This window comes from Lepus europaeus, unplaced genomic scaffold, assembly GCF_033115175.1.
Source record: "Lepus europaeus isolate LE1 unplaced genomic scaffold, mLepTim1.pri SCAFFOLD_521, whole genome shotgun sequence".
In the NCBI taxonomy this organism is placed as follows: Eukaryota; Metazoa; Chordata; class Mammalia; order Lagomorpha; family Leporidae; genus Lepus; species Lepus europaeus.
In genome coordinates this window covers 108-12,341 of record NW_026909398.1, presented here as the reverse complement: position 1 = coordinate 12,341, position 12,234 = coordinate 108, and the positions used below count along the sequence as shown (strand labels likewise).

Here is a 12,234-nt window from a genome sequence, read left to right as displayed (position 1 = left end):
GACTGAGGGACGTGAGGGGCGTGAGGGACTGAGGGACTGAGGGACGTGAGGGACTGAGGGACGTGAGGGACTGAGGGACTGAGGGACTGAGGGATGTGAGGGACTGAGGGACTGAGGGACTGAGGGACTGAGGGACTGAGGGACGTGAGGGACTGAGGGACTGAGGGACTGAGGGACTGAGGGACTGAGGGACTGAGGGACGTGAGGGACTGAGGGACTGAGGGACTGAGGGACGTGAGGGACGTGAGGGACTGAGGGACTGAGGGACTGAGGGACTGAGGGACTGAGGGACTGAGGGACGTGAGGGACTGAGGGACTGAGGGACTGAGGGACGTGAGGGACGTGAGGGACTGAGGGACTGAGGGACTGAGGGACTGAGGGACTGAGGGACTGAGGGACTGAGGGACTGAGGGACTGAGGGACGTGAGGGGCGTGAGGGGCGTGAGGGACTGAGGGACTGAGGGACTGAGGGACTGAGGGACTGAGGGACGTGAGGGACTGAGGGACTGAGGGACGTGAGGGACTGAGGGACTGAGGGACTGAGGGACTGAGGGACGTGAGGGACTGAGGGACTGAGGGGACTGAGGGACGTGAGGGACTGAGGGACGTGAGGGACTGAGGGACTGAGGGACTGAGGGACTGAGGGACGTGAGGGACTGAGGGACTGAGGGACTGAGGGACTGAGGGACTGAGGGACTGAGGGACTGAGGGACTGAGGGACTGAGGGACTGAGGGACTGAGGGACGTGAGGGGCGTGAGGGACTGAGGGACGTGAGGGACTGAGGGACTGAGGGACTGAGGGACGTGAGGGACTGAGGGACTGAGGGACTGAGGGACTGAGGGACTGAGGGACTGAGGGACTGAGGGACTGAGGGACGTGAGGGACTGAGGGACGTGAGGGACTGAGGGACTGAGGGACTGAGGGACTGAGGGACTGAGGGACTGAGGGACGTGAGGGGCGTGAGGGACTGAGGGACTGAGGGACTGAGGGACTGAGGGACTGAGGGACTGAGGGACTGAGGGACTGAGGGACTGAGGGACGTGAGGGACTGAGGGACTGAGGGACTGAGGGACTGAGGGACTGAGGGATGTGAGGGACTGAGGGATGTGAGGGACTGAGGGACTGAGGGACTGAGGGACGTGAGGGATGTGAGGGACTGAGGGACTGAGGGACTGAGGGACTGAGGGACTGAGGGACTGAGGGACTGAGGGACTGAGGGATGTGAGGGACTGAGGGACTGAGGGACTGAGGGACTGAGGGACTGAGGGACTGAGGGACTGAGGGACTGAGGGACTGAGGGACTGAGGGACTGAGGGACGTGAGGGGCGTGAGGGACTGAGGGACGTGAGGGACTGAGGGACGTGAGGGACTGAGGGACTGAGGGACTGAGGGACTGAGGGACTGAGGGACTGAGGGACGTGAGGGACTGAGGGACGTGAGGGACTGAGGGACTGAGGGACTGAGGGACTGAGGGACGTGAGGGGCGTGAGGGACTGAGGGACTGAGGGACTGAGGGACTGAGGGACTGAGGGACGTGAGGGACTGAGGGACGTGAGGGACTGAGGGACTGAGGGACTGAGGGACTGAGGGACTGAGGGACTGAGGGACGTGAGGGACTGAGGGACTGAGGGGCGTGAGGGACTGAGGGACTGAGGGACGTGAGGGACTGAGGGACTGAGGGACTGAGGGACTGAGGGACTGAGGGACTGAGGGACTGAGGGACTGAGGGACTGAGGGACTGAGGGACTGAGGGACTGAGGGACGTGAGGGACTGAGGGACGTGAGGGACGTGAGGGACTGAGGGACTGAGGGACGTGAGGGGCGTGAGGGACTGAGGGACTGAGGGACGTGAGGGGCGTGAGGGACGTGAGGGACTGAGGGACTGAGGGACTGAGGGACTGAGGGACTGAGGGACTGAGGGACGTGAGGGACTGAGGGACTGAGGGGCGTGAGGGACTGAGGGACTGAGGGACGTGAGGGACTGAGGGACTGAGGGACTGAGGGACTGAGGGACTGAGGGACTGAGGGACTGAGGGACGTGAGGGACTGAGGGACGTGAGGGACGTGAGGGACTGAGGGACTGAGGGACGTGAGGGGCGTGAGGGACGTGAGGGGCGTGAGGGACGTGAGGGGCGTGAGGGACGTGAGGGACTGAGGGACGTGAGGGACTGAGGGACGTGAGGGACTGAGGGACTGAGGGACTGAGGGATGTGAGGGACTGAGGGACTGAGGGACTGAGGGACTGAGGGACTGAGGGACTGAGGGACTGAGGGACTGAGGGACTGAGGGACTGAGGGACTGAGGGACTGAGGGACGTGAGGGACTGAGGGACGTGAGGGACTGAGGGACTGAGGGACTGAGGGACTGAGGGACTGAGGGACTGAGGGACTGAGGGACGTGAGGGACTGAGGGACTGAGGGACTGAGGGACTGAGGGACGTGAGGGACGTGAGGGGCGTGAGGGACTGAGGGACTGAGGGACTGAGGGACTGAGGGACTGAGGGACTGAGGGACTGAGGGACGTGAGGGACTGAGGGACTGAGGGACTGAGGGACTGAGGGACGTGAGGGACGTGAGGGGCGTGAGGGACTGAGGGACTGAGGGACTGAGGGACGTGAGGGACTGAGGGACTGAGGGACTGAGGGACTGAGGGATGTGAGGGACTGAGGGACTGAGGGACGTGAGGGACTGAGGGACTGAGGGACTGAGGGACTGAGGGACTGAGGGACTGAGGGACGTGAGGGACTGAGGGACGTGAGGGACGTGAGGGACTGAGGGACTGAGGGACGTGAGGGGCGTGAGGGACTGAGGGACTGAGGGACGTGAGGGACTGAGGGACGTGAGGGACTGAGGGACTGAGGGACTGAGGGATGTGAGGGACTGAGGGACTGAGGGACTGAGGGACTGAGGGACTGAGGGACGTGAGGGACTGAGGGACTGAGGGACTGAGGGACTGAGGGACTGAGGGACTGAGGGACGTGAGGGACTGAGGGACGTGAGGGACTGAGGGACTGAGGGACTGAGGGACTGAGGGACTGAGGGACTGAGGGACTGAGGGACGTGAGGGACTGAGGGACTGAGGGACTGAGGGACTGAGGGACTGAGGGACTGAGGGACGTGAGGGACTGAGGGACGTGAGGGACTGAGGGACTGAGGGACTGAGGGACTGAGGGACGTGAGGGACTGAGGGACTGAGGGACTGAGGGACTGAGGGACTGAGGGACTGAGGGACTGAGGGACTGAGGGACGTGAGGGACTGAGGGACTGAGGGACTGAGGGACTGAGGGACTGAGGGACCGAGGGACGTGAGGGACTGAGGGACGTGAGGGACTGAGGGACTGAGGGACTGAGGGACTGAGGGACTGAGGGACGTGAGGGACTGAGGGACTGAGGGACGTGAGGGACTGAGGGACTGAGGGACTGAGGGACTGAGGGACTGAGGGACCGAGGGACGTGAGGGACTGAGGGACTGAGGGACTGAGGGACGTGAGGGACTGAGGGACTGAGGGACGTGAGGGACTGAGGGACTGAGGGACGTGAGGGACTGAGGGACTGAGGGGCGTGAGGGGCGTGAGGGACGTGAGCGACGCCGGCACACGCGGCCCCGGGCTGCTCCACCGGGGCCCAGGCCGCGAACCACGAGAGAGATGACTCCACACGGACAACCCCGTCCACACGGACGACCCCGTCCACACGGACGACACAGACAACCCCATCCACACAGACGACCCCGTCCACACAGACCCCGTCCACACAGACGACCCCATCGGCCTCCGCCCCGCCCCCCCCACCCCGGTCAAGCCCCTCCCCCCGGCCAGCGTGCACACTCACCGCAGGAGTTCGCTCCGGAGCCGCTGGTCGAAGGTCTCCTCCGCGCGCTGCACCGCCTGCTCCCGGCGCCCGAGCGCGTCGCCCGCGCGTCTGCTGTTCTCCTCCTGGAGCCTCCGGTCCCTGAAACGGACGAGAACGAGGCCATCGGCCGCGACGTCGGAAATCACGCACCGAGGCGAAAGATGGCCGCCATCTCCCTCCCAAGATGGCCGCCATCTCCCAAGATGGCCACCCTCTCACTCCCCAGATGGCCGCCTCCAGGGCCACAGCAGAGATAGACAGAGAGAAAGGTCTTCCTTTGCCATTGGTTCACCCTCCAAGATGGCCGCCGCCTCACTCCCAAGATGGCCACCCTCTCACACCCAAGATGGCCGCCACCCCCGCACCACTTACAGCTCGAAGGCCTCGGCCCGCTGCCTCAGCTCCGCCTCTCGCCCTCTCAGCACCTCCATGTCTCTCAGCAGAAGCTGCCTCTGGGCATAAATTTCTTTGGCTTCAATCTGCATTGGGAAACGTTGACTTTGAGCGAACGAAAAAACAAGACGGAGTCGCCACGGTGACGCTCCAGCCGGGTCTTGAAGCACAGTGTTTTTTTTTTTTTTTTTTTTGGACAGGCAGAGTGGACAGTAGAGGGAGACAGAGAGAAAGGTCTTCCTTTTTGCCGTTGGTTCACCCTCCAAGATGGCCGCCGTCTCGCTCCCAAGATGGCCGCCGTCTCGCTCCCAAGATGGCTGCCATCTGCCAAGATGGCCACCTCCCGGGCCACAGCAGAGAGCTGGCCTGGAAGAGGGGCAACCGGGACAGAATCCGGCGCCCCGACCGGGACCAGAACCCGGGGTGCCGGCGCCGCAGGGCGGAGGATCAGCCTGTGGAGCCGCGGCGCCGGCCGCCATCCTTCCGTTCCGACCCCCGGTCCCAGCCGCTCCTGTCTGCTGGGCCCTGGTTCCACCCCCCACCCCGGCTCAGTCCTGCATGCGGATTCAGCCCGCCGACAATGAAGGCGACGCCTGCTCCGGCGGCCATCTTAGAACCCTCACCTCCTGGTGCCTCCTGACGCTCTCGACCATTTCCTTCTCCCGGGCGACGAGGGACGCGGATTTCGCGCGCCAGGCCGTCTCCAGTCCAGCCCGGACCTCGGCCAACGCCTTCTCGTGCCTCCGCTTCTCCTCCATCTTGATCTTTGCGATCTCGGTCTCTCTCAGGTAGCTCAGCTGCGAATCGATCACGAGATATTGATTTTGTTTATCGATTCCTGGAGACACAAACGCTCTGTCCGCGGCCGGGCCGAGATCGGGCAGCAATGATGGTCACCAGCGCCGAGATCGGGCTCACCCGCTGGCCCAGCTCCGCCCGCAGCCGCTCCTCGACGTCTCTCTTGTATTCGTTCAATTTTGTCTCCAAAGACTCCGCCCTCGGACGCTGAGCGCGCTGATCCGCAAACGCGTCGTCGATCAGCTGTAGCTTCTCGGCTACCGGAAAAATAACACAAAAAAAATAATAAATAAATAACACACACACAAAAAATAACACACACACACACACACACACACACAAAAACCACAAAAAAAAAAAAAAAAAACCACATTGAATTAGGAGCTATGACCCCGGGCAGGCGCACGCACGGCCCCAGAGAACCGCGACGTCCACATGGAGGGAAAGGGGAGGGGCGGAGCAAGGGGGCCGGACGTCCCGCACTGGAATCCAGGCGATCGGTTAACAAGACTCACGGCAAAACTTTCAGATTTTCTTTTTTTAAAAATTTTTTTGGACAGGCAGAGTGGACAGTGAGAGAGACAGAGAGAAAGGTCTTCCTTTGCCATTGGTTCAGCCTCCAAGATGGCCGCCATCTCCCAAGATGGCCACCATCTCACTCCCAAGATGGCTGCCATCTGCCCAGATGGCCACGAAATCTATTATTTATATCATTTTCAACAGCTGTTTCCCACGCTTACCGAGCACAAAACACAGGGCAGGATTACTATTATTGTATTATTATATTATTGTATACTACATATTATATATATCATTATATATGTTATATATGTTATATATATGTCATATATAATTATTATGTATATGTTATACATATTACACATATTACTATACGTATGTTATATATATTATATGTTATTACATGTTACATATATTATATATTATTATATAATATATATTATTACTATATATGTTATATACATTATTGTTGCATATATGTTGTATATGTTATATGTTATTATGTTATATATTATGTATATTATTATATAATACATGTTATTATGTTATACATATTGTACACATTATTGTTACATGTTACATATATTATATTATATATGCTATATACTATATATGTTATATGTTATTATATATGTGTTATATATATTATATATTATTATATAATACATATTATTATGTTGTATATATTATATACATTATTACATATATGTTATATATTGTATATATTATTATATATTACATATTATATATTAAGTTATGTATTACATGTAATTATGTTATATATATTATATACATTATTATTATATATATGCTACATATATCATATATCATTATATATTATGTGTATTATATGTGTATTATTACATGTATGTTATATATATTATATACATCACATACATGTATCTGGTCACTCCCAGAACGCAGGGCACACGCGGTCCTTCGGGTCCACGCACGGTTTGGCCGCGGAGCCCCGGCGTCCACGAGGACCAGGATGACAGTGGACGGCGCCCCCCACTGGCCCCTCCCGGACACATCAATGCCAGCAAAAATCCCTCCCCGCGCCCCCTGCCGGCGGTGTCGCCACAGCCACCGCGGACACCCATGGGGTCACCCAGACCAACGACGCAGCGGGGGCGGGGGCGGGCGTTACCGAGAGAGTCCTTGTCCGGCGCGGGCGCGTCCGTCTGGGTCGCCACGGCGCGGGTCTCTCGGGCCTGGTGCTGCTCCGCCAGTTCTCTCAGGAATTCCACGAGGAAACCTGGACCGCGCGGTGGACAGCGTCGGACCTCACGCGGCCAAGCCCGGCGCCTGCTCACGCAACCTTTGCCGTGGGTTCACCCTCCAAGATGGCTGCCGTCTTGCTCCCAAGATGGCCGCCACCTCACTCCCAAGATGGCCGCCGTCTTGCTCCCAAGATGGCCGCCACCTCACTCCCAAGATGGCCGCCGTCTCACTCCCAAGATGGCCGCTGCCTCACTCCCAGCACCTCCACCCCCACCCGGGAAAAACGACACAGAAACGCTATTTTATACAAAAGTAGGCTCGTACCTTTTCTATTTTCTTTGTCAACTCCAGAAATCTGCAAGAAGAAAATAGTTTTTTATTCTTCTACTCAACCGTAACGGACAGACCGACGCCGGCCGCAGGGCGGGACGACCCTACCAGGGACTCGTAGAGCCGGGACGCGGGGTCGACTCTGACGAGCTGTAGCAGATCCTGCATAGTGAAGACCTTAGGGGGGAAAAAAAAAAAAAAAACAAAGAATGAGGCGGACGTGTTTACCGCGTTAAATGATAAATTAAGACGTTTCTATGAAATGAACCGTCGTGCTTGAGATAATTACGCTAATAACGCAAAACTAGAACCCAGGCTAGTGAGGACGTAATGAATACACGGAGGTTAAGAGGGCCCAAGATGGCTGCCATCTCCCAAGATGGCCGCCTCCCGGGCCACAGCAGAGTTAGACAGTGAGAGAGAGAGAGAGAAAGGTCTTCCTTTTCCGTTGGTTCACCCTCCAAGATGGCCGCCATCTCACTCCCAAGATGGCTGCCACCTCACTCCCAAGATGGCCGCCTCCCGGGACACAGCAGAGTTAGACAGTGAAAGAGAGAGAGACAGAGAGAAAGGTCTTCCTTTACTGTTGGTTCACCCTCCAAGATGGCCACCGTCTCGCTCCCAAGATGGCCGCCACCTCACTCCCAAGATGGCCACTCTCTCACTCCCAAGATGGCCGCTACCCGGGACACAGCAGAGATAGACAGTGAAAGAGAGAGAGAGAGAGAGAGACAGCACGGGCGCCGTGGGAAGCCGTGTCTCACACACACACTGCTATGGCGCCATCTACCGCGTCTGCCCTGACCCGCTGGTAACACGTGTTTCCAGACGGTTTTGTATCATCACAAAGCTCACGGACGACAGAGACGAATTCCTAACGCTGACAAACAAAACGTGGTTGTTAACGGAGAAATGCAGCCATGTTGGAGCTTCAAATTTTCATTCAAATAATGTCATGATTCTCATTTCCTTTAAAAAAATAAAAATTTTTTTGGGTGAGAGAGGAGTGAACGAAAGAAACGGCCCGGCCCAACGCATACATTTGACAGGAGGAATTGTGTCCGTGTGTGGGGGAGGGGCAGAATTGTGTCCATGTGTGGGGGAGGGGCAGAATTGTGTGCATGTGTGGGGGGAGGGGCAGAACTGTGTCCATGTGTGGGGGAGGGGCAGAATTGTCCGTGTGTTGGGGGTGGGGCCACAGGTCCATGCCAACTCCTTGCAGTCACCAATTAATTTTGCTATGAACCTGCAACTGCTCTACGATGATAGAAAAGTCTATTAACACAAACACACAGTTACAAACACACAGTTAAACACACAGACACACACACACACAGTTAAACACACAGACACACACACACAAACACACACACAGAGTTAAACACACACACACACGGTTCGCCACGTCTGCCTTCAAAGTGACAGACGGTTGGGGCCGGCGCTGTGGCACAGCGGGTGAACGCCCCGGCCTGCAGCGCCCACATCCCACACGGGCGCGGGTTCGAGTCCCGGCTGCTCCTCTTCCGGTCCAGCTCCGTGCTGTGGCCCGGGAGGGCAGCAGACGACGGCCCACGTCCTGGGGCCCCCGCGCCTGCCATGGGAGCCCCGGGAGAAGCTCCCGGCGCCGGATCGGCGCGGCTCCGGCCGCTGTGGCCGTCTGGGGAGCGAACCGGCGGGTGGAAGACGTCTCCCGCGCTCTCCCCCCGCACCTCTGCCTCCCCAATAATTCTTTAAAAAAAATAAAGGAAATGTCTTAGCGCTCGACAATCTCACGGCTTTAAAAATCACCTATTTCTCGCTTCTTTTACAAAATTTTTTCCTCTCAAAAAATTTTACTTGGGAGCGAGACGGCGGCCATCTTGGGAGTGAGACGGCGGCCATCTTGGGAGTGAGACGGTGGCCATCTTGGGGGGTGAACCAACGGCAAAAAGGAAGACCTTTCTCTCTGTCTCTCTCACTGTCTAACTCTGCTGTGTCCTGGGAGGCGGCCATGTTGGGAGATGGCAGCCATCTTGGGAGTGAGGTGGCGGCCATCTTGGGAGAGAGACGGCGGCCATCTTGGGAGTGAGATGGCGGCCATCTTGGGGGGTGAACCAACAGCCAAAAGGAAGACCTTTCTGTCTCTCTACTGTCCACTCTGTCAAAATTAAAAAAAAAAAAAAAAAAAAGGAATTCAAAACCAGGAAAACACAGACTTTACCTTCTCTTTGGCCAAGCCGCTCTCGGGGAAGAACACCGACAGCGAGTACTCGTAGCCGCACGTCCGCAGGTGGTCGGCCACGAGCGCGTTGGAGGCTCCCAGGAGCAGGGCGCTGCCCTCCACGGGGACCGAGCGGGGCCGCAGCTCCCCGCGCAGCACCGGGCCCATCAGCTCGTGCACCAGCAGGTTCCGGAGCTGCGTCTGCTCGGGACAAAGACGGACACGGTGACACACAGGACGGGCGGATTACGGGATTACGATGACACACATGACGGGCGGATTACGGGATTACGACGGAGATTACGGGATTACGACTGACAGACTATGGGATTATCTCAGCGGAGGGGCACGCAGGCTCGGCTCGTTACCGGGAACCCTTCCGTCTCCCGGAGGGCTCCAGACCACGGCCAGGCGCCAGGGGTCTCCTGTGTGATCTTTCCCGTGGGACGACCACGTGGGCCGTGGGGAAGGTTCTCGTTTCCCAGCTTCCCCGGGAACTGGGAGTCGGCCGACTTGTGGACCTTTTTTTTCTCTTAGCGGCTTAATAGAATATCGGCCGGCGCCGCGGCTCACTAGGCTAATCCTCCGCCTTGCGGCGCCAGCACACCGGGTTCTAGTCCCGGTCGGGGCACCGATCCTGTCCGGTTGCCCCTCTTCCAGGCCAGCTCTCTGCTGTGGCCAGGAGGCGGCCATCTTGGGAGTGAGGCGGCGGCCATCTTGGGAGTGAAACAGCGGCCATCTTGGAGGGCGAACCAATAGCAAAAGGAAGACCTTTCTCTCTGTCTCCCTCTACTGTCCACCCTGCCTGTCAAAAATTAAAAAAAATAAAATAAAATAAAGTTGAGGGGGGGTCTACGCTGCGGCACGGAGCCCAACACCGCGGCCCGTGGCGCCCACACCCCACACGGAGCCGGGTCGCGCTCCAGCTACCTCGCTCCCCGCTAACGGCCTGGGGAAGGCGGTCCGCGACGGCCCGAGCGTCCGAGCCCACGCGGGAGACGCGGGTGAAGCCCCCGGGCTCAGCCCGGCCCAGCCCCCGCCGTCGCAGCCATCGGGAGAGACGGACTCCCCTCTGTCTCTGCCTCCCTGACTCTTACAAATAAAAAGAAAAAAAAATCTTAAAAAAAAAATAATTAAAAATTAAAAGAAAAGAAAATCTTAAAAAAAAAAATTTAAAAAAAAATTAAAAATTAAAAGAAAAGAAAATCTTTAAAAAAAATTAAAAATTTAAAGAAAAAAAATCTTTAAAAAAAATTAAAAATTAAAAGAAAAAAAATCTTTAAAAAAAATTAAAAATTTAAAGAAAAAAAATCTTTAAAAAAAATTAAAAATTTAAAGAAAAAAAATCTTTAAAAAAAATTAAAAATTAAAAGAAAAAAAATCTTTAAAAAAATTAAAAATTAAAAGAAAAAAAATTAAGGAACTAAGCCCGCAGCACCATGGACAAGGTGGACTAAGCCCGCAGCACCGTGGACAAGGAGGACTAAGCCCGCAGCACCACTGAGTCGGGGTCAGCGGAAACGTGGCCTGGCGTGGGGAGACCCGGTCAATCACCTCCTTCAGCCCAAAGGAATCATGGAGCCACCAAAAAAAAATAAAAATAAGAAAAAAAATAAAAAAAATAAAATAAAAATTAAAAAATAAAAAAAATAATAAAAAAATAAAATAAAAATTTAAAAATAAATAAAATAAATAAAAATAAATAAAATAAAAATTAAAAAAAAGCCTCGGGGCCAGCACTGTGGCACAGCGGAGCTCTGGCCTGCAGCGTTCACAGCCCACACGGGCGCCGGTTCGAGTCCCGGCTGCTCCACTTCCGGTCCCGCTCTCTGCTGTGGCCCGGGAAGGCAGTGGACGAGGGTTCGAGTCCTCGGGCCGCTGCACCCCATGGGGGAGACCCGGAAGCAGTTCCTGACTTCCGGTTGGCCCCGTCCCGGCCACGGCGGCCATCTTGGGCGTGGACCCGTGGGCGGAAGACCTCGGACTCGGATTTTCAAATACATCGATAACATCTTTTTTTTTAAAATATATTTTAATTTTTTTTAATTTATTTTATTGACGTATTTGCGAGGCAGAGTCATGGTCTCCCGTGCGGGTGCGGGGACCCCAGGACCCGGGCCGCCGTCCACTGCCCTCCCGGGCCACGGCAGAGCGCGGGACCGGAAGTGGAGCAGCCGGGACTCGAACCGGCGCCCGCGTGGGCGGAGGATGAACCCAGGGAGCCACGGCGCCGCCCCAAGAAATCTTAAAAAAAAACAAAAAAAAACCCGTGTGTGGAATTCACCATGGCCGACCTGTCACGCGTCACGTGACCACGCGGATGTCCCCACAATCGCACCTTCAGCGCGTCCAGCACCCCGCGGTCCCGGAACGTCTGGTACAGCTTCTTGCGCAGATCGTCCGGGGTCAACGCGTCGCACTTGGGCGCCATGGCGGGCCGGCACGCAAAATGGCGGCGGGCGACCTGGTGGACACGGAGGCCGCGAACGGCTGAGAACCCGGAAGTCGCTACCGCGCAGGCGCGCGCCGAGCGCGCCAGCCGGAAGTCCCGCCCAGACCCCGCGAGAGCGGCCCTGCGGAGTCTCGCGAGGACGACGAGCCAGCCCGCCCCTCCCGGAAGCTCGCGGAGCAGAGCGGCCGCTGAGCGCGCCAGCCGGACGTCCCGCCCAGACCCCGCGAGAGCGGACCTGCGGAGTCTCGCGAGGACGACGAGCCAGCCCGCGCCTCCCGGAAGCTCGCGGAGCACAGCGCCAGCTGAGCGCGCCCGCCGGAAGTCCCGCCCAGACCCCGCGAGAGCGGACCTGCGGAGTCTCGCGAGGACGACGAGCCCGCCCGCCCCTCCCGGAAGCTCGCGGAGCACAGCGCCCGTGCCTGGGGGCCGGTACCGCGCAGGCGCCCGCTGAGCGCGCCAGCCGGAA

At 56.9% G+C, this 12,234-nt stretch overlaps 1 protein-coding gene across 1 annotated transcript in view; it reads right to left on the bottom strand.

Moving 5' to 3' along the window:
• Window positions 1–11,803, bottom strand: part of LOC133755492 (centriole and centriolar satellite protein OFD1-like) — a 38,263-nt gene extending 26,460 nt beyond the window's left edge. The window contains exons 1-9 of the mRNA XM_062185604.1: window positions 11,655–11,803; window positions 9,317–9,517; window positions 7,225–7,293; window positions 7,111–7,141; window positions 6,713–6,820; window positions 5,164–5,300; window positions 4,869–5,042; window positions 4,225–4,331; window positions 3,832–3,951 (exon numbers count right to left, since the gene is read on the bottom strand). Coding sequence (XP_062041588.1) covers window positions 3,832–3,951; window positions 4,225–4,331; window positions 4,869–5,042; window positions 5,164–5,300; window positions 6,713–6,820; window positions 7,111–7,141; window positions 7,225–7,293; window positions 9,317–9,517; window positions 11,655–11,747 — 1,040 coding nt within the window. The 5' untranslated portion in view covers window positions 11,748–11,803. The remainder of the gene's footprint in view (window positions 1–3,831; window positions 3,952–4,224; window positions 4,332–4,868; window positions 5,043–5,163; window positions 5,301–6,712; window positions 6,821–7,110; window positions 7,142–7,224; window positions 7,294–9,316; window positions 9,518–11,654) is intronic.
• Between the last annotated feature and the right edge of the window lie 431 nt (window positions 11,804–12,234).